Source organism: Telmatherina bonti (assembly GCF_933228915.1).
Source record: "Telmatherina bonti genome assembly, chromosome: 4".
Lineage (NCBI taxonomy): Eukaryota > Metazoa > Chordata > Actinopteri > Atheriniformes > Telmatherinidae > Telmatherina > Telmatherina bonti.
In genome coordinates this window covers 19,774,596-19,796,244 of record NC_136622.1, presented here as the reverse complement: position 1 = coordinate 19,796,244, position 21,649 = coordinate 19,774,596, and the positions used below count along the sequence as shown (strand labels likewise).

At 38.4% G+C, this 21,649-nt stretch overlaps 1 protein-coding gene across 1 annotated transcript in view; it reads left to right on the top strand.

The window, feature by feature from the left end:
- Positions 1 to 3,540: 3,540 nt before the first annotated feature.
- Positions 3,541 to 21,649, top strand: part of chl1a (cell adhesion molecule L1-like a) — a 30,729-nt gene continuing 12,620 nt past the window's right edge. The window contains exons 1-23 of the mRNA XM_079239104.1: positions 3,541 to 3,660; positions 5,852 to 6,016; positions 6,438 to 6,546; positions 6,663 to 6,850; positions 7,059 to 7,181; positions 9,682 to 9,852; positions 10,050 to 10,082; positions 10,212 to 10,323; positions 10,410 to 10,591; positions 10,706 to 10,840; positions 11,440 to 11,580; positions 11,955 to 12,075; positions 12,683 to 12,846; positions 13,238 to 13,403; positions 13,791 to 13,915; positions 14,018 to 14,122; positions 15,240 to 15,437; positions 15,806 to 15,876; positions 15,970 to 16,192; positions 17,017 to 17,132; positions 17,855 to 18,059; positions 19,392 to 19,514; positions 21,249 to 21,431. Coding sequence (XP_079095230.1) covers positions 5,935 to 6,016; positions 6,438 to 6,546; positions 6,663 to 6,850; positions 7,059 to 7,181; positions 9,682 to 9,852; positions 10,050 to 10,082; positions 10,212 to 10,323; positions 10,410 to 10,591; positions 10,706 to 10,840; positions 11,440 to 11,580; positions 11,955 to 12,075; positions 12,683 to 12,846; positions 13,238 to 13,403; positions 13,791 to 13,915; positions 14,018 to 14,122; positions 15,240 to 15,437; positions 15,806 to 15,876; positions 15,970 to 16,192; positions 17,017 to 17,132; positions 17,855 to 18,059; positions 19,392 to 19,514; positions 21,249 to 21,431 — 3,076 coding nt within the window. The 5' untranslated portion in view covers positions 3,541 to 3,660; positions 5,852 to 5,934. The remainder of the gene's footprint in view (positions 3,661 to 5,851; positions 6,017 to 6,437; positions 6,547 to 6,662; positions 6,851 to 7,058; positions 7,182 to 9,681; positions 9,853 to 10,049; positions 10,083 to 10,211; positions 10,324 to 10,409; positions 10,592 to 10,705; positions 10,841 to 11,439; positions 11,581 to 11,954; positions 12,076 to 12,682; positions 12,847 to 13,237; positions 13,404 to 13,790; positions 13,916 to 14,017; positions 14,123 to 15,239; positions 15,438 to 15,805; positions 15,877 to 15,969; positions 16,193 to 17,016; positions 17,133 to 17,854; positions 18,060 to 19,391; positions 19,515 to 21,248; positions 21,432 to 21,649) is intronic.

Below are 21,649 nucleotides of genomic sequence, written 5' to 3'. Positions count from 1 at the left end.
AAGGATCACACACCTGCCGTGATTTTTGCTATTAAGCCCCTTGTTAGAGAACAGCAACTTGTGCAAAATTTATTGAAACATTTAACAGTTGGACATGTGCATTTAAAAGCTTAGAGAAGATCACATTAAGTTCACCTGTACAGGTTTGAATGCATTTTAGGCTTGTTGTGAAATTTCACCCAAAAGCTGAATATCCCTAACTTTTTGTGAATAATGTGTGTATATATATATATATATATATATATATATATATATATATATATATATATATATATATATATATATATATATATATATATATATATATATATATATATATGTGTGTGTGTGTTTGTGTGTGTATGTGTGTGTGTGTATATGTATGTATGTATATATATACATATGTTTTAGGTTTATTTATTTATTTTATTTTATTTTTTTTCATTTTAGGTTTTGTCTTAATACATTTTATATGTTTTAAATTGTGTTTCCAGTGTTACCTTTGTGGGAGCTTTCTGCAACCGGGGTGGCAGTGGTGGACAGGGTACAGTGCTACTGGTGCCTGCCATTGCGCTACCCCGGTGCAAACGGCTCCTCGGATGGGGTTTCCACGACTAGTCCGTCTGCACTTAGCTTTCTCATTTAGATGTATCTAAAAAGGGGGGTTGGAGGTATCTTGTTATATAATGTGTCTGTCTGTGTGTTTCCTTAATGTCTGATTTTAAACTGTAAAGCGCTTTGAGTTACATATTTTATGTTGGAAAAGCGCTTCATAAATAAAGTTTGATTGATTGATTGGTTGATATCAGCTTTATATAATTATTTTATGTCTTCATATAACATCTGCAAAGCATTTAGAAAATTCAAGTCTTTAAAAACATTTGCAGCTGAAAGAAAATCTCAGAAGGGAAGACAAAAGGAATGGTGTTTCTTTTAGAACATAACTGCAAAATGATGCCACAACTATCAACAATCCATTCATTTCCACATTTTGTGTCCTTAAAAAAAGCCTAAAGTAAAATGGCAGTCCAGAGCCTGTGCCTATTTTCCATTTCCACAGGAGTCATGCTCTTTGAACATGGACTTGGTTTATTTAGAGTGAAGTCACAATCTTAAATGAGTTGTGTAATTATGTCCAACCACCAAAAGAAAGTTTAGTCTGAATTGAATCCAGACTGCCTAGGCTGCTGATCTAGTAGCCATTGTAACACTAACAGTAGCAGGCTTCCCAGTTGAAAACCTCTTTTATTCATAAATGAACATGAACATTCTGTAAATGATTCATTATCCCAACTGCTTAGTCCAATGAAGGGTCGCGGTTTAAGTTGGAACCTATCCCGAGCAGTTCTTGGGCGAAAGGCGGGGTACACCCTGGATAGCTCGCCAGTCCATTGCAGGGCCAACACAAAGACAAACAACCACTCACGCTCACACTCACTGCTATTATTTAGAGTAACCAATTAACCTAACTTGCATGTCTTTGGATGGTGGGAGGAAGCCGGGGTACCCAGAGAGAACCCACACATACACAGGGAGAACATGCAAATTCCACACAGAAAGACCACTGTCCAAGCCTCCCCCAGCCGTGGATCAAATCAGCGACCTTCTTGCTGTGAGGTCACAGTGCTAACCACTATTCCACCGTACAGCCCCTAACACTGAAACAACAAAGAATTTTTGGAGAAATCAGTTTCAGCTCGACCGTGATTAAGCTTGTTTTTTGTTTTTTTCTTGACAGCTTCTCAATTGAGGAACGCATCAAGCTGTCATTTTATACTTCAATCTGTATAACTGTCATCATGAAAACTACCTAGACATGTAATTGTAAATGACAAAGAGTTCTTCTGGCTGATGTCAGACTCAGATTTGCCAGTGAGTAAATGGCAACCATTTCCCTGCTTGGATGACTGCATGAGAATGTGGAAGTTCCTTTACCTTGTGGTGGGGCTTTTTAAATGGTGCAGATGTGGAAACACATTTGCAATAGTGTCTGCTATCATAAAGTTACTTCTTTACCACTTCTATAGAGACTATAAATGAAGCTTGTTGATAGCATTACAGATTGATAACATCAGAGACTTTTACATAAAGGAGAATATTTAAGCTGTAGTTAATCCACGCTATGGGAGGTAGAGTTATCACTTGAATAAAGAAAAAGGGACCCTATCATGTTATAATGTGATAACTGTGATCATGCAGTAGATCAAATAAATGTGTGATTTACCAAATGGATCTAAGTTGTATTTTATTTTAGGGTGAGACAGACTGGACAATGTTGACCCTTGGAGGGCAATGTGATAATGTTAGCATTGCACCAGTAAGCAGGATAGGACAATGTCTTTGTGTTGCCAATTTGATTCTGTCAGCATTGCAAATGGCTTATATGTATTAAATTTTAGTTTTTAGAGATAGTCAGATTCATGGCTGGACTGGTCATTGGGCATACTGAGCTGGCGGGCCGACAGTAATTCTGGGCCGGGTGGTGTTTTTTAAATTTTTTTTTATTTTTTATTATTATTTTATTAAACAAATGGTACTAAGCCATTATTAGCTATAATGGTGGTTGGTACACAGACCGATTAGTCATGACTGATACATAGCCATAACCACTGCTAAACTACATAGTAACCAAAAGCAATTCCCACACAGTGCGTCAGCGCGCATAGGCAGGTGACATACCATCGATCGTAGTAGAACAGTTAGTTCTTGACAAAAGAAAAAACCTAAAATGTCTCGGCTTGATGAGAATAATTTTTATAAAATGTATTTTGCTCCAATATTTCTCAGTCACAACAACATCAGTAATCAATACTGTGTGCTTCATGTTCTAACAATGAAACGCATCACTTTATAACATGATACATTATTGGTTTTTCAGTAAAACTATCAAGTTATAATGTAGGAGGTCACTTTTTTTTTTTTTTTTTTTTTTTTTGATGACAGCTCTGAACATCTGTAATGCTGAACTGAATCCTCTCTACAGATAAGAATACTTGCATGATAAATAACTTCAACAAAAAATTGAAAAGAAGCGTCAGATCTTGTCTTTTATCAACACCATCCTGCTTATTTCAGACGTGTTTTCTCTCGCCTCTACCTATCAATTGCCTGGAGCACTGCATGGAAATGAAATTACACAAAAGATGAGTTCCTAAGAGAAGATGACTTCTCTCTTTTCAATAAAACTGAGACTCTTTGCATGGAAGTTGCCGGGATGCGGCTGGGCGCACATGAGCATACATACTTTGTGGAGGTCAGGTTGGAAGGATCCAGGAAAAAGTATAAGAGAGAGTGAGAGAAAAGAAGAGACGTGCCCTTACTTCCTATCAACCCATTTTTTAATGCTCTCTGAGCAGCCCCGCAGTGCACCCTTTGTCCCAGTCATTGTTACAGGCTTACAGAGCCTCTTTGCCAAGTGAGAGGCTTTGGCGACATATGTCACTTCAGTGAGTCTCCTGTCGCTTCCTTAGCAGCTTGACTGGAGGGGTGGGGAGGGAGGCGTGTCTGTACAGCAGCAGTGGAGCAATGTTTGGTAGAAAGACATGTCAGAGATGTTTGTTCAAAGAGACAGAGAGTTGTTGGAATGATCCCCGGGTGGTTCTTTACTTTTATATGGACTTGTAGTGCATCAGCCTTGCTCCCCTGCTTGTGGTGGAAGATGTAAAATGACTCACAAAACCTGTAAGTACCAGTTACTATTGGAAAACTTAAAACTACTTCCTGGGGAAAAACTTCCTCTCTCTTCTTATTGTTTATGTATTTGAGTAGAATTTTTCAAAAGAACATTCCTGTATTACAGTAAAGTGATGCTTTCCAAGGCTGGAGTTGTGCATAAGTGAGGTTCTTGATTTTAAAGGAAAGGGTAGGGGAGGAGAGATGGTATGGGAGTCACTGTGTTAGTAAGGATTAGGTTGTAGTAGTCACACTCTTCATGCCTTGGTCGACTAATGGCTTAGGTAACGCAATCCCTATGGATTTGTGGCTATGATCGGCCATGTGTGCAGGTAATAGATCCCTCTGCTCCACGAAAATCCTTTGTTGTCTATTTACATTGGGAGGTAGCCCCATTTTACGCTTGGGATGAATGCCTTTAAAACAGTCTGTGCCCGCTTCATTTGAGTAATCATTGAAGTGGCAGGTTTACGTCGCTACATGTGCTTACAAAGTCTGCTAGTTGTCCTAGCTCACAGTGTTTGCATGGTGGGAGCACGCCTTGTATTTGCTGCACATGAATGAAATCTGCCTGCTTGCTTAATGCTGTTGTCAGGATTGGCACAAATGTCAGGATCAGTACAATCTTAATAAAAGTTGACACTTTCTAAGCCCCTGGGGGAATAAAAGTTTTGTGTTTTATAAGAACTTTCGGTGTTAAAGTTTTGCACAATAATGCTTAAAATTCTATTAATTACAAATTATTTGTCTAAGGTGAGGAAGGTGTGCACATGTTTGACCCTACGCATCTACATTGTAGAGTAGAATTATAGTTATAGTGACCTATTAAAGCATGAAAATGCATGTGTTCTGAACCAGCTTTGTTTACCATTCAAACCCACAGAAGATCATGACAAAGTCCTTGAAACAAATAATACTCAATCTCTTAATTTGTTTAATTGATTCTAAATTCAAGCAGCTTAATCCTGAATCTTGTCTCTATCAATTACTTCATTAACCTTTCTTATGTCCTTACAAGAACTCAGAGTAGTACGCAGTCATTGTTAAGCAGCATACAGTACAACTGCGTGAGCTCCCTGCATTCATTCTTCTGATAGCAGGATTAGCTGTAGGGGGTGAACCCATTTGGCATAAACAGTGCTGCCGCCACAGCCTCAGCACTGGAAAGACTAAGCTGTGAAACACTCATGGGCTTACTCCAATTTATAGACTGCCATCTTGGATCTTGTGATTGTTACAGACAACAGCTTAGTCTTTGTACCATTCCAGTCAACTGTAAGCTTGCCATGCAATGCTACCAGCTACACTCAGTCGAAATGATCATCTCTGAACAAGTTCCTCTCTGTGGTGAGCTACAATCACAGCCACAACTAAAAGGCCAGCCAGTGTATTCAACAGGATGTCCTCCATCATTATGGCATACGGTATTCAAATCTGTCCTATTGCAGAACTCAACAAGTTTCTTTTGGTTATAATTAAATACTGAATGTCCATATAAGACAAAATGTTATTGTTATTACAAACAGGAAATTTAAAGAATGAATGAATGAATGAAATTTAAAGAAAAAGTATTCATGAACCAATAAATCAAAGTAACAGCCAAACGCTGTCAGAAATTGATAGTTTATCATTTCAGGAAATCAGCATACAGCAGACAAAGTGTTTCCAGCACTTTCTCTATGTTTTTTGAATGTTAAAATCTAAGTTAGGACAATCTGCATTTTCTTCTCACCAACTTTCATCTTATTTCATATCAAGCAGTCTTGCACTGCAGCAGAATTCTTAAGTTGAAGACAGTTTATGACATATTCTTCAAAGTAAATGTCCAGTTTAAAGATAAAGGAGCAGTGTTGGATTTCTTACATTCTTTTTGTATTGAGATAAATCAAAAGCCACATTTATAAAGGCGGTTTCCACCATGTGAGATTTTTTGTCTTTTTTTTTAACTTGCCAATTAGTCAGACTACTTGTTTCCGATCAGCAACCCACTCTGTATTTCTCTCTTCTCTTGAAAAAAACAAGCTATGATCAAATATCAGCAATTGCATCATTTTCTAACAAGATCAGATGAAGTTAATATGTAGAATGCGATGCACTGATTTGCTTCCTACTCTCATCTCTTTCAACCATGATTCTCTTCCTCTCTCCTTTTGAACTTGAGTGAACTGAGGATTTCGCTCTCTGCTTCTGACTCTTACAGGTCTTCTGTGCCTTACAAATTCCAAGTAACAACATCAAAACATTCTTCTGATCTCAATTGTGTCCATTGAGCAGTGGAGGGTGATGAGGCTGGTGCAGAGCCTGCTCCTAGTTCTGCTTTGGGCTTTCCCTCCCAGGGCTAGGAGCCTGAGTATTCCTTTGGAAGGTAGGAATGTCACAAAGCTGGTTGAGATAGAGTTTTGTACTTACATACCAAATGTTCACATGACAAATCATTTGACGTGTTCTGCCGAAACGTTAATGTCTAAACTCTGACAAACAATGGAAAAGAGTGAACAGAGTGTGAGGCCTCCTAGTGTTTTTATTGCAAATGTTTCAGGTTTGTGAATCATGTTCAAACGTGCTGTTGGGCACAGAGTTTTATGTTTATCTAAACCATTTTATTTGTTCTTGGCACAAACCTCCATTTTGCAATTCTCTCAGCTTCACATGAAGTACTTAGGAAAGAACATGATACAAAAAAGAAAGGCAAAGCAAAAAAATGTAGTTACTGTTTTAAGTTAAAGTTTATAACTTAATCACCAGTGCGAGGAGTTATGATTTCTGTGTGTGTTCTCATATTGTAGTGGAGCAGCCTCCAACCATAATAAATCAAACATCGAGTCCTGTCATTGCTCTTCCTTTTGACAACACACTTACTATCAAATGTGAAGCCAGGGGCAACCCACCACCCAAGTAAGTGAAACTAAGTTATTTAAAAAGATAAAGTTGGGACAAAACAGCCAAGCTTCACTTAGTTGCACAAAGGCAAATTTAATCGGAAAATTTTGCTGCACAATTTTCTCCATCAGGTACAGATGGACAAAGGATGGCCAAGATTTAATCTTGCCGAACACCCCAACAATCAAGGAAGACGACTTAAATGGCACTATTATGTTTCACAACAAACACTTCCACCAGTTCCAGGGTAAATTCAGGTGCTTTGCTTTCAACAAACTTGGAACTGCCATGTCAGAGGAGATCAGGGTCATAGTTTCCAGTAAGTAACCTTTGTGTAAGATCATAAAAATATCCATTGATTTTTAACCTTTCAAGATTAATGGTCTTAAAGTTGCCAATGTACACTGTTCTGAGCTGATTAGGAGTATCTGCACTCTTCATAGTCTTAAAAGGATTATCAAATCATCATACTAGGTTTTCTTTACATGCCTTTCCTTTTTGAGTCTAATTATCATTCTGTTTATCAGGTTCACCCAAGTTCCCAAAGGAGAATCTTGATCCTGTAATTGTTGAGGAGGGAGAACCAGTCGTGTTGCCATGTAACCCCCCAGAAGGTGTGGTCCCACGCCAGCTCTACTGGATGTCTATTGGTAAGCCATGACACAATTGTTGATGCTTTTATTGCATGTGTTGAATGTCCTTGCATTTTGCTTGGTCATAAATATCAACACAAAAGTTAATGTTTTTGGTCTTAAAAGACCTAAATCATCAAGCCCCATGTTTGGTAAACTTGTCACGTCAAAAAAAACACCAATAAATGGACTTTTGCAAAGCACTTTTCTAGTTATGGTTGGCACTCAAAGTGCTTTACACTACATGCCACAGTCACCCATTCACATACACTCATTCCATGATAGGCACACTGAGGGCAATGCAGAGTTGTCTTGCCCAAAGACACCTAGGCATGTATTCAGGGGAAGCCTGGAATTAATTCACCAACCTTCCAGTTGCAAGACGACTCTTCTCCCATCTGAGCCCCAATACCATTCAACGCCAGTTGCAAAACTGAGGTGTGAACTGATAAATCCTTTGCAGGAGTAGCTTAGGCAGCAGATTTGTCAGGCCAAACCTTCTGTCAGTCTTATCTTTATGCTACACTATATCATACCCCGTATATACTACAGAATAATGCCACATTTGAAATAGTGCTAAAGTGTTTCAATAAAAGAGTAATGTGTCGTCCAGGTCTATTTGCCAGGTAGAGAGGCAGATTTTAACTAGACTACACACAGCATTTGGATGTATCCCTTCCAAACAAGATGCAAAGTTTGTGTGTATGCACCTGTCAAACACATTTCATTGTGACCATATTAAACATTTTAAGAGGATTTGTTGCTTAAACAATGAAAACATTATAGTAATGGTTGTTAGAAACAGTGGATGGTTAATGTTGTAACTTGCTTTTTATTTTATGTGTTCATTACCAATCAAGGCAGCAGTACAAAAACAATGTTTTAAAGAATGTTGGGGAATAACCCTCAAACTACACAGATATGTGAATACATTTTTAAAGAGTGCTTTGGTCAATTAGGGTTATTACAATAGTAATTTCTTTTAAGCTGAAATCTTTATTTGGCTCTTTTGATTAAATGTAAAAATAAAACTAACAAAAATATTGTTTGTATATTCACCGTTTATTACAGTGTGATATGTCACAATTACTGTCGTGCATTATTGCATTATAATTCGTATCCACCTGAGGACAGAAGATAAGTAGCAGATTGTGTGCAACAGGGTTTTGAGCAAAGTTTTCACCATAAACAGAGAGGTCAAAACTGTGTGATACATACCGCTTCATAAGGTTAACATTGTTTACACATAACTTTGGTGTGAAAGTTATTTTTGAAATCTACAAAGCTATTGAACATGCTACAACACAGTTTTAGATATTATGAAGGGTAGTCATTGTTGTTTATTGACCGTAATGACGTATTTGCAACTTGTGAGTAAGTAGTCTATAATGGTTCATTTCATTGCACCTGAATTGTGATGAATCACAAGTTTAAATACTTTAGATAAGGACAAGTACCAGACCTTCTCCAGAAAATGAGGTGTTGTTAGTGATGTCTTGTGTGATGGTTGAGGCACATGACTATTACGTAAACCAGCAGAGGGAAAAGCTTTAGAGCCCCTCATGTTTACCTCAGTCCAGGGCCTTTTTCCCCCACTACCGCCAGAAGAGGTTATTCACTGTGTAAAAGGTCACCTCAGTACTGTCTAAAGTGCTTCATTAATGGGGGTTGCATTTTCTGTACAACTCCTTAAAGGCTCTCAGCTTTCTCCAATGAACCTAACAATGTCCGCTAGAAAAACACAAGCCTCTGACAGCGTTCAGAAGGGCTTGCTGGTAGAATAAAAGGAAGAGTCATCCACTATCCTCGCGTTAATGTAGTTGAATTGTTGTGATCCCTTACAACATTTATGTCAGAAAATGTTTCAGACTGGGTGAAAGAACCAACTCAATCTTTGGGCACTGACAGTCTTTTTTAAAACCAAGCACTTATTTGAGATGTGCATCTGATGAGCTGCACTTTTAGCATTAGTACAACACTGGGCTCTGGCTATGTGCATAAAAAGATCTATATATAGCTCTTTTTGTATTGGTGACCCTCCTTTTGTACAAGTGCCATATGTCCTAAATCAGCATAAAACGTGTTTTATTCACATTAACAAAACAACCAATGCCTTACAGCCATATCTTAAATGAAGCTGTTAAATGCTGTGGATGGGCTGACCAGTGAATGCCACAGAACGCTACTGACCGTGAATCTATATAAAACAAATCTGCTTTCATAGTGTGCTTTCTACTCCAGTAGCTCTATTAAAAGTCTTCAGGGCATTTTTATTATCATTTATTACATATTATGCTATGCTGTATTGCACTTTATCGTCATGCACCCTGAGTCTCATTTTTGTTGTGGGAGCTGCAAAAAAAAAAAAAAAAGTCTTGCCTGTTTGGTGTATCTATGTGTTAAAAAAAATAAAAAGCTTTTTGATTAATATTTTTACCAGAAGCAAAAATAAAAGTTAGAAACAGACATTTTTTTAGTATGTTAATTGCACAATATTAATGAGTGTGTTGTTTTCTAGGTCTCCAGCACATTGAGCAAGATGAGAGGGTTTCCATGGGAACTGATGGCAACCTGTACTTTGCTCACGCCTTACAGAAAGACAGTCGTAAAGATTACTGTTGCTATGCTGCCTTCCCAAAGATCCGCACCATTGTCCAGAAAACTGCCATGGCTGTTGTGGTCAAGAGCAGTAAGTTTCAGTGAAGTGTTTTTTCCATTTTTGCTTCATTGTGACTTATTTTTAGTATTTTTTTTAAAGCCAAGCAGTGAGATTTGTTTTATTATCCTCATGCTCAAGGCTGTTTAATTAAGACAGCAGATTGAGCAATACGAGCTGGTAAAAACTAATCACTATTCATATTACCTTCACATTATTGTGTTTTTCAGTAAAACCTGATGACGAGTCCTCTGACAATGCCAGTAAGTGTTAGTCTCACATCAAAACCTTCACAGTAAATATTAAAAAGTGCATTTGAACAGAAGGGTTTAGTGTTGATGATTATTGATTTAATTTGTACACACGAGTGAGAGAGAACATTGCTTCTGCAGCTAAAGCCTCCCCAGAGAGAGCTCCCAGCCTGCTGCTGCCCCCTGGTGTTCAAACAACCAAGCTGTTGCTGAAAGGAGAGGATCTGCAGCTGGAATGTATACCAGGAGGATTGTATGTGCACTTCTTCTATCTCTGTAATCATTATTTTAATGAAATTGTTTTCAGATTTTCTAAGAAGTCACTTTGTCACGTTGCAGCCCCGTTCCCAAAATAACATGGATGAAAATGGGTGGAACTTTGGCTAATCGCACCCAAATGAGTAACTTCAATAAGCTGTTGACTATAACTGCTGTGGATGAAAATGATCAGGGACAGTACATGTGTACTGCCGAGAACTCTGCTGGAAAGGATGTTCACTACTTCAATGTCCAAGTGGAAGGTTAGTCAGCGTTTGGTGGTGTAATTTGTTTTTTACTTCAGAGAGAAAACTCTTGACATAAAGGTGAGGTTTGTTTTGGTTGAGACCACCATGTTTGTTCTTGACATCTTCCAGAACCACCGATGTGGTTGACGGGGCCTCCTGAGAGCCAGCTGATGGTGATCGGGTCTGATATTCACATCAAGTGCTCGGTCAGTGGAAAACCGACGCCGAAAATAACTTGGAGGAGGAATGGAGAAATATTCATAGGTGAGAAAGTACTAATGGAAGCAGAAGCTTTATTCGATCTTTGCCATTTGCCATGACAATCCTGCAAAAAGCAGCTGTAGTAGACATTTAACCACGGGACTGACTTTCCTGTGTGACAAGCGACTTGTTGCTTAGAGTTATAAAACAAAAAAGGCTGAATTTATCTCTTTGAAAATAAACGTTTTAAAAAGTCTGGGCAATTTTTTTTTTACCTTAAATGCCAGAAACATTTGCTCATATTTCAACACAACATAGTTTAAAGGGTTAACTGAGACATTAAAGGCCTGATGTCACAGGTTGATATTCCCTAATGCTGGATATGGTGGAGTCATGCGGTCATAAGTGTCAATTTACTGCAGGCCTATAAACATTTATATAGGATACCCAAAAATCTGAATAATACATTTTTCTTTTTGAGCATTAGCTTGAGCTGCATGGTGGTTTTATTGCTAACGTGGTTACCTCTTGGTTTGCGTCTCAGTTGGGGCCTTGCTGTTTAAAATGTACATATTCTTTTTCTGCATGCATGAGTTCTCTCCAGGTAGTCTGACCATCTCTCTGTGATCCTGAACATTATATTACTTTGACTGTGTTATCAGATGAACCCTCGAGCAACAGGCGAGTACTTGATGACACTGTGGTGCTTTATAAATCCAGACCAGAGGACAGCGGCGTCTATCAGTGTGAGGCCTCCAACAATCATGGCAGCATTTTGGCTAACATAAACATCATGATTATGAGTAAGTATGACTGCAAGAGTCCATTCCTGCACAGCACCGAAGTTACACATCACAGCAGAAAGTTGGAGGCCATTTCATCACTTAGCCTGGATCTGAGGCGTGTTCGAATATATACAAAGTCCATTCATTTAAAGAAAATATATGTTTAATTTGACTTTGATGCTGCCAACAAATTTAAAGTTTCAACTAAATTGTTATGAATTGCAGCAGATTGGTTCGATGAGATGAAGTTTAATTAGATTATAAACTGATATTTTAACATCCAGCTGAAATGGCAAAGTGTCAGTTCTTTTTTTTTTTTTTTAACTTCTATGCAGCTGCAATCTCATTTTCTCATTTTGCAATCTCCCTGCCTTTCTTTTTTTTTTTTTTAGACATGGCTCCTCTTATGCTGACAAAGGACCTCCAGGAGTATGCTGTGATACTTGGACAGGATGTAGTCATAAACTGCAGCGTCTTCAGCTCGCCGCCATCGGACATCGCTTGGTTTGTACAGTGTTGTTGACCTGAATAACTTTTATCTTAAATAAGAACAAAAGTTGTCTTTGTCACAACGAATTAGAGGAAAAACAGAATAAACCAAAGAACACACAGTATTACAGCATCAATCATGCTGTTAATCCCACATGTTTCAAGTGTCTGAATGTTATAGTCTAATGTTGACACTTACGTCAGTTTAATGAGATAATCCCCATCCTGTACTTAAAATTGATCTAATTAAATCCTATTAACTACCAACTGGCTCAGCTGCAGTTTCACAAAAGAGCAACAGGATCTCAAAATGCTCTTAATATCATCAAGCACGCGGCTTGTAATGTCTGATTCTATTAGACAGCGTTTCACCTAAATCTAATCAGTAGCCGTAGCCACATTTTGCTTCACTTCACAACTAGAGCATGTTTTCAAAATAAATTGCGGTGAGAATTCAATTGAAATTTGCAAACTTGTTAAAAGAAAAACAATTATGACAAAAATCCTAACTTATGTGGAATCTTATAAACTAATAACGCCAAACTCATATAATAGGCTACAATGGTGGGCTTTTTTTTTTTTTTAGAGCACAACAATGACTAATATTTCAACGGTTTGAAATCTCTTCTAGGATCAAAGAGGATGGATCAATTCAAGGGGAACGGTTCCCGGTTCTTGAGAACGGACAGTCGCTGAAAATTATTAGTACAGAAAAAGGCGACAGTGGAAAATACGTGTGCATGGCCACTAACACGGAGGGCATGTCAGCTATCACTGCTGTGCTGGGTGTGAAAGGTATTTCTATAATATATATATTTTTTCAAGTTGTGGAAATCATTCAGCTAAATGAAATACTTTTAAAACTTGAACTTTTAAAATTTGTTTTTTTCTTTTGGCAATGTGCCTCATTTTAAAAACCTGTACGTTTAAGTTCTTTGTGGTTTATGATGTCTTTTGGGTTTTTGGTCCTTTTTACGTGTCCATATGCCACAATTCGTGCTCCTGGATAAAGAGGCAGTCGGTGCAGAAAACGACAGTTATGAAGTTAATAGTGTCATTTTGCCCAAACTAATCGGTTCACAACTGTTTCTAAGCATGCAAAAATGACATTCATTATGTCTCTTACAAGCAAATTATCAGCTCATCTGTTTAAGGTCTCATCTATGAAATTGTGTTTTATCTTTAGAACCAACAAAAATTGTAACTCCACCCGAGGACGTGCAGATCATCAGCGGGACCTCGGCTCAGTTGATATGCCAAGCAGAGTATGATAAAAGTCTGCAGGACACCTTTGAGGTGGTATGGAAGAAAGATGAGGAGAGGATCTTACTTTCCCCTGAGGAAAATTCCAGGTAACCGGCTGTGCTTTGATATAGTTTCTTTTTAGGTTATTTTTTTGTGTGTTTGTGGTTAACAGGCCTTTGTTCAGTTCCTCCATTCTGTATGTTAATGCCACATATTCTTTTGTCTGTTTGATGAATTGATTACTTCTGGCAGAGACGATATTCTTTGTTTCGTTATCGGTTATGAGTCAGCCTTTGTCACAAGCTGCTGCTCATTCTAAAAACAAACAAATAAAACCCTAAGCTGGGACTGACTCTTAGTAGATCTGTTATTAAGATCAATAAAAAATGTTGGGAATAGTGCAGCTTGTGTATTTACTTACTGATGTTCTTCTGGATTCTTTGGTTGAACAAAAGTTTTCTTTCATGCTGCAATGATTGTTCTCTTGTATTCAGATACATTGTGAGCAGTGACGTGCTGCAGATCATGAATGTGAACCTGAGTGATCAGGGGAGCTACACATGCATCGCTAAAACAATCCTAGACGAAGACAACGCTACGGCGCTGCTAACAGTACTGGGTAATTTGTTCATAATCACACTGAAATGTTTTGGTTATTGTGGGAAAATGGCATCAGGTTTTTTTGGATGAAATAATTCTTTTTATTGTTGTTTTGTCACAGATGTTCCTGATGCTCCCAAGGCATTAAAAATACTGGAAATTAAGAGTCCGAGGAATATTGTTCTGTCCTGGATACCTGGGAGTGATCACAACAGCTCTGTTACTGGTAAAAGTTTGCTGTAGAAATAAAGAAATCTGAAAATATAAAATGGCTAAGGTTAAAACAACAAAAAAGTCATTGTACTGATATTTACTCAATTTCTCTTTACTTTAATCTTCCCCATACCGTGTGATAACATCGTGGGCAGAAGTGGTCTGGCCTCGGTTGTTTAGTGAAGCTCATATCATCAGCAATCTGTTTAAAACTGCCACTGTTATCATCTGTCAACTGGAATGAAATGGTTTGATGATGCAAGTTGTTCTTAATTTAGTGCAAAACACTAAACATTTTTTGTGTGTCTTCTGAGAAAAGAAGATCTGCTCGGGGGATCCATGATGAATGCTAAGTAATATTTTTCAACAAAATAAAGGCTGCTGACAGAGCTGACAGTCTTGGCAGGGAAGCATGTCTCTCAGTCATGCTGGAAAAAAAAGGGCTAATTTATTCTTTTTGAACATTACAGGGAGGATCAGATTCTAAGCTGATAAATCTGTCTTATAGACTTGTTACCATGGTTAGCTGTAATCCACACCAATGAGCTGTAACATTGAAAGCGCAGACAGATGAGGGGAGTAATGTTTATGTTGTTGCAAAGTAACGTTTTAAGAGTTGCATTTATCTTATCATAGCGTATGGTACGTCTGTGCAGCCCGTGTTAAAATGGCGCATTTGTGTGATGAAAAGGAATTCACAAAGATCAACCAAAATATAAAACTTTTATAAAGGTGTTCTTTTTTTTTGTCTTTTCACCTGTTTTGTTCTGCTTTAATGCTTAGCAGTTCTGTTTAAAATGAATTTATAAGTATGGTGAGTGCACATCCCCTTTTCATAATATTTATTCTTTTTTTAACATCCAAATCTTTCATTGTTTGCACCCTTTCACACATTTTTTGCCTCCTGACTTTTTGAAAGCTACTACTAATTGTCCCCGTTTCCCGGTTGATACTTACAGAGATTGAAGTGATGTTATCAGGATCATCTAATACTCAGAAAGCAATAATTCATTTTCAACACACCGCTGAACTATTCGCTTATTACAGCCTAATGCATGCTTTACAGCAGCTGTGATTATCACTTGCATGATGATGACTAAATGTGTCTCTTCTCTCCTTCATGAGTGCAGAATTCGTGGTGGAGTACGAAGAGAATCAGTGGGGGGCTGGCAGTTGGAAGGAGCTTCAGAAAGTCGCCGGTAACCAGGCAACAGCTGAGCTGACTCTTCATGGACACCTTAACTATCAGTTCAGAGTGTATGCAGTCAACGCTGTCGGACCCGGACCCCCCAGTGAGCCCACCGAGAGACACAAAACACCTCCTGCTGGTAAAACCCGCTCTGTATTAAAAGCATTCTCTGCTGAGGTTATCAGTAGATTGTAGAAGCATCCATCTTATTATTTCTTTTGAAAGGTGCCCATTTAAAAGTCAGCCTTTGCCCACTAGGCTTTGTAGCAGTCGTGGATGTGAATATTTTGAGGTTTTAGAAGCCCCTAATGTATTATCTAGAACCATACTGTTGCTTGATAGAATATGTGCATCATGAATTTTTTAATACTTGCACTACATTTAATAAAGTGAGGGGAGATATTTGCCATAAGCAGTAAAATAGAGCAGACAGCAAAAGAATGTATGAAGACAAAGTTTTCTTGTTATGATTATTTTTTTTTAACTCCAGCATATATTTCTCAAAAGCACCTGACAGAAATCCGGAAAACATCAAAATTCAAGGCCACCTTCCTCATCAAATGGACATCAGCTGGGATGTGAGTTGTTTGTTTATTTATTTATTTATAAAAATACAGAATGATGAGCAGTGTTAAGCACGATAAACCTTTACAACTGTTTTTATTTTGTAGCCATTGTTGCCTACTGAAAGCAATGGCCCAGGTCTTGAGTACAAAGTCAGCTACCGCAAACTGGGGTTGGAAGATGTCTGGAATGAGCACTTGGTTGGGAGACCCTCCTTTTCAGTGAAGAACACATCCACTTTCATGCCCTATGAGATCAAAATTCAGAGCAGAAACAGCCATGGCTGGGGTCCGGAGCCTAAAGTCGTCACAGGTTACTCCGGAGAAGATGGTGGGTTTTGCATAATCTTGTTATTGATGTGTTGGATTTGACTTTTTCACAGCTTGCTTGAGCTCTGATTAACACTATACTGTAGACTCTAACAAACACATTGTTTTTTCTTTGTTACTCATTTTAAACTTCTTGTGTTATCGTTTCCAACTGCATCCTCAGTTGTCTTTTGGCATTGTCTACAGGAAAATGTGTCAGGTTAAGTTCTTCTCTTTTTCACCCTCGTACCTAAGGTTTTAACCCTGTGCAGGTGTGCAGTAGTGTGTTTTCCTCCCCCTCCGTGATGGATAAAAGAAAAACACCATTGCTACATCTAGCAGGTGGCAGATAACCTTTGTGTAGGAGAGGGATGTCAAATTTCCACCTCTGTGTCAGAAGCTGCTGGAGATTTGACAGATCACACCACACCATACAGTTTAGGCTTATTAAGGCGCAATGTCTCCTCCTCTGTCTCTCATACGTGTTCCTGTCTTTCCCCTGCAACCACTTCAACAACATGCAAAGCAAAACATATTTACAGCTTTTTAATTTAGTGTCTTCCCCTCTTTTGAATAGCAAAACTGCTTTAGTGTGCTGAGTTTAATTTTATTTCCCTTTTAATGGGTATATAGTTTAGTTTTTTTTTTTTTGCAAAGTATACCAGCAGTTAATCAGTACCTCATAACTTCAAAAATATCTTCAGCCATTGGAAAATCTTTTACATCTCTTAACTTTATCATCAGATTTGTTTTCCAGTCCATATATTATGTTTTGTGCAGTCTTGACATGGCTCTTCTGTTGCTCGCAGTATGTCTTTATGTCTGACCTTCATCTTCCTCCTTAAGTTCCAACTGCAGCACCACGGGACATCGCAGTGGAGGTGATCAACACCACCGTTCTGAGAGTTAGTTGGACTCCAGTTCCACCTGCCACTGTGCGAGGTCATCTAGGTGGCTATAATGTGAGTTTTTCCACTCTAGAAACAAACACTTATTTTGCAGACAGACTTGTGTATCTGCAGACTTTCAATGAGACAAAAGAGACTATAAAAAGTCACTGCAGTACTGCAAATTAATATAAAACTGTGTCATACAAGGAGTCCAAAGAAGTTGCTGTTAATGAGGTACTTGACATAATTTTCTAGATAGTTTGCATTGAATGTCATGATATGGTGAGGATGTGTAGAGACACAGAGCATCTGATTACCCAACAAAGGAAAAGGAGATTGGAAAATGTAATCGTTTTCTAGCTGTTTTGGTTTCCTTCTTGTGCACTAATGGAGCTGCTATACACTCCATTATCAGATTGTGCTGTTACAGCATCTCGATCTTGTCTATTTAGTTTCCTTCAGTGAAGTTTCTGTTGTGGTGCTGTCTGCCTGTGTGATTTTTAGTGCTTTTGAGTCCACGCTGCACATGTGAAGGGCAACATACATACATCTGCATTTTCCATCGCTAAATAAACCAGATTACACAGTTAAGAAATAAAATCCACAAAGAGGAAAGAATTATCCAAACTCAGACTGTACCAGAATTAGCAGTGAAGGCCTTAAAGTTAGGACTTGCTTTGTGTTCTAGTTGTGATCATTTGGCAGATTCTGCAACTCTGGATGGTAGACATTTAAATTTTGTAGCTGCCACAGTGGAAAAGGTAAAACCTATTTATATCGCCTCCATCTTGCAGGTTCACTGGGTGAGAAAAAAGAGCTTTCTGAATCCAGAAAAGATTTTACGCGAGCACCAGTCGATGTCTTTCCCTGGAAAGAGAAATCACGCCATCGTGCCGGGACTTGAACCTTTCTCAGAATACAGACTCACCGTCAATGTTTTCAACAAGAAGGGAAATGGACCCAAGAGTGATCCCGTCACTTTCAATACACCAGAGGGAGGTGAGCTGACACAGATCTTCAAACTAAAAATGTAACCTTTTAAAATCATAAAGATGCTTAACACTTAAATCGTCTGCATTTAACCAAGCTAAAAATGGAAGCCTTAATCATACTGATTCTTAACCCCACTCAAAAATACAGCTGCTAGGAACACACGTACTCACTCATACGCCTACATTCATTCACTTGATGTCTGCTAGATTTGATATTGATTTTAAAATCTTACAGCTTACATTTAAAGCCTCAAGTGACCTTGTTGTTAAATAGGCTACATCTCTGATTTACTGACCTGCTATGTTCTCTCCTGTCCAATGAAATGCACACATGGTGTCCTGGAGGTTACTCACAGTTCCCAGTATGTAACAAATTGTTGAAAACACAGTATTTGTTGATGGCAGTCCGGAGACTGACTATACAATATATTTATGATTATGTTGTTCATATGGTCACTTTTATTAATCACACAGAGTTTTACACAGAGATGGCTAATGTTACCAGAGCTGATCTGAGTGAATCTCCCGGTAATGAGCTCTGTTTTCTCCATATTCCAGCTATTTAGTTACCTGGTCTTTAACACTGACTGAAAATTCTCCAGGTTCTGACATATGACGGTTCCAGCTTTGTGGATGAGTTTATTCAGCCTGCTTTCACCTCTGCTACTAATTCCACGTTGCTGTTTGTGCTTAAGTTCAGCTTGTTGTGCAGACAACAGACTGGACACACTAGCAACTGTTCAAAACACACTAAAACTTTTTCATACATGATGCTTCAGAGCTCGCTAACATATCTTCACCTCCTTAAATTAAAATACCAGTGTTTTGTTTTTGTTGAAATTTAGGAGATTATTTCTGTGAGAATATTTTGCAAATTATGTACAAATCACCATTATTCCGGATCTTTTCATTATCTCATATACCACTGAGTCATCAGAAATCTTCTGGCATGACAGAGTTTTACTGACAGTCAACTTAACACATTTTCTTATGTGCTTTTCAAAATATCTAATAAGATTTTGTTTTTATTGGTAATTTTTATTTTTTGAATGTTATCATTTTTCTTGTTGACCTCCCTTTTCTGCTTTATTTATTGATGTTTTCTAAAGTTCTCTGACGTTACAAATATTTTTAATTAGTTTTTATTTTTCAATTGTTTCGTATAAGACATTTCTCACAGCATAACTTTGTTGTGCTTTTTTTTAATTTCTGTTCAGCACTTTGTAACACAGATAAAGCAACTGATGAATGCATACATTTAATGATTTATTGTTTTTATTCTTAATAAAATACAGAGTATCTAGTTCAAGCAGTGCACTAATATTTCTGTCTTTTACAGTTCCAGGGTTTGTACCTGTCCTGACTACCTCCAATAGTCAGACAGACTCCATTTTGCTGGTTTGGGCCCCACCTCTGGAGGCAAATGGCATCCTGTCTGGTTATGTCCTGCAGTACCACCTCAGTATGTACACATGGCATGTTTTACTGCTGACTATCTGATGTACACCTATGTGACTTCTTATATTTTTAGATTCCTTTTGCTATAGTTCAGTGCTTTGTAGTCTGATGAACTGTGGGCAAAGTGAAAAGTGGTGGGTAGCTTTAGTTCAGGGGATAAAAGAAAAGAATAGATCAGGCCGGAGGATAAAAATATGAAAGGAGTGGATCAGCGACATTGCAGTTTATGTTTACTCCTACAGATTGTTTGATTTCTGTTTTGAAAACATAAAAAGCTGCTGCAAAGCCCGTCATTTCCCCTTAAACCCTTTCTTCTCATTTTGTGTGTTTTCGTATCACACAGTAGGTGGCACTCTTTTACACTGAACAGTCCACCGCAGTCTGCAACAGATTATCGTTGCCTGAGAATACAATTCAACAGCTGTCTAATTGTTTCTTATCACAATGCCGCATCGGCAGGTTTTCCTCAAAAAGAAACACAAACACAAATACTGGTCATTCTTTTTATGTAGCATTAATCTGGATTTATTACTCCAAAGCTTTTCCTCACACAAGCACCTTTATGCTGTAGTGCAGCTGAGGTGAACAACTAAGTGAGGGGCTTTCATTCCTGGTTTTCAAAGCCCACACTCTTGTCGACTGACATTTCATGAAGTCTTTTGTGCAAAATGTAAAGGTAGAGACAGCCCTGTGCCGCCTGCCTCCATCTGCACCCACAGAGTCTGGCCAACTCTTCAATACACTTCGTCCCTCTGCACCTTTTTGCTTTTTTTTTTTTTTTTTTCTCATCAGATGTCAGACTTTACACAGTTATTCCCACACAGTGCAGTCTGTGGGTGTTGGAATGTGTTTTTTTTTTGGTAAAATTGATTCAGCATGTGATAAAAGTGTATTTGAAATTCTGTTTGCTGTTAATTGCCTGAATAAAAATAAAAATCTTTTGTGCTACACGTGCGGTCTGCATGTCCAGTCGGTTTGTGAAAATGCAGTGTGATTAGCGAATGATTAATCTGTTTTCATCAGACATATAAAATATGCAGCGCGATGTGCTGCACACAAATATTATTTTACAAGGTGGCACAAAAGGCTCGGCATCTCAGCCCTCGCCTGCAGATCCAACATTTGCGCAGTAGTGACATCACCGAGGGGGCTTTCGGGAAAAGTGTGTTGCTTTTAGCAGTCTGCACACACACTGTACTTTGATGTATAATGCATGTAATGTGATATGCTCAAAGTACTACAGTACTTGTAATTGCAACTCTTCTTTTTTTTTTGTATTACTTAGTTTCTGCTACTCTCTCGTCTTCCTTCTCTCTTTTTTTTTACCTATTTATATGTTTCTCTTACCTCAACCCTGTTCTTTCAGTTTTTACTTCATGATGGCTTATAACTTTCATAACATCGAGCTTATTTTTTCATCTCCATCTTTTCATCCTTTGCCACTTGTTTACACCCCCATCCTCTTGAGCTCTCTATTTCCTCCTTTCATCTTCTTGCCTTTCTTCATAATGTATTCCTCCTCAGCTTACCTGTCACGGCTTGTATCTCCCATATTCACTTCCCGCTTGAGTTGGCATGACATCCCCTCGCCCTCTTTCCGTCTACACTATTGACCCCCATTAAAGCTGTGTTCCATTAACATACAGCATGACCCAACAATGATGACTTTTTCTGTGTTTATCGGACTTAGGCTCACTATGAACTGAACTGACCTGACATCTTTCTTCCTCGTCTGCAGTAAATGAAACTTCACTGGAGGTGATTGATTCCCTAGAGATGAACATCACTGGAGCCGACATCACCCAGTGGCAAGTGTTGGGATTAAAGGAAAGCAGCCTCTACCGTTTCCACCTCAGTGCTTGCACTCGAGCAGGCTGTGGACTTCCTCTGGCTCAGGAGAGCTGGACTGTGGCTGCAGCAGGTGAGTAGATAAAACCAGTGCTGGTAGTGGGGTAAGTTTTTGCATTGGCTTGGGTAGGAACATTCCACCGGTGTGCTTTAAAGCACACTGACCAGCTACACAGCACAGATATTGGAAAAAAGGCCATGAAGTATTGACTTTACTAACTTATTTGGATAAGTAAATGATTTTTAGTATTGCCTCTTTAGGAAAATCACTATGTGTGACCACCTGGCCAC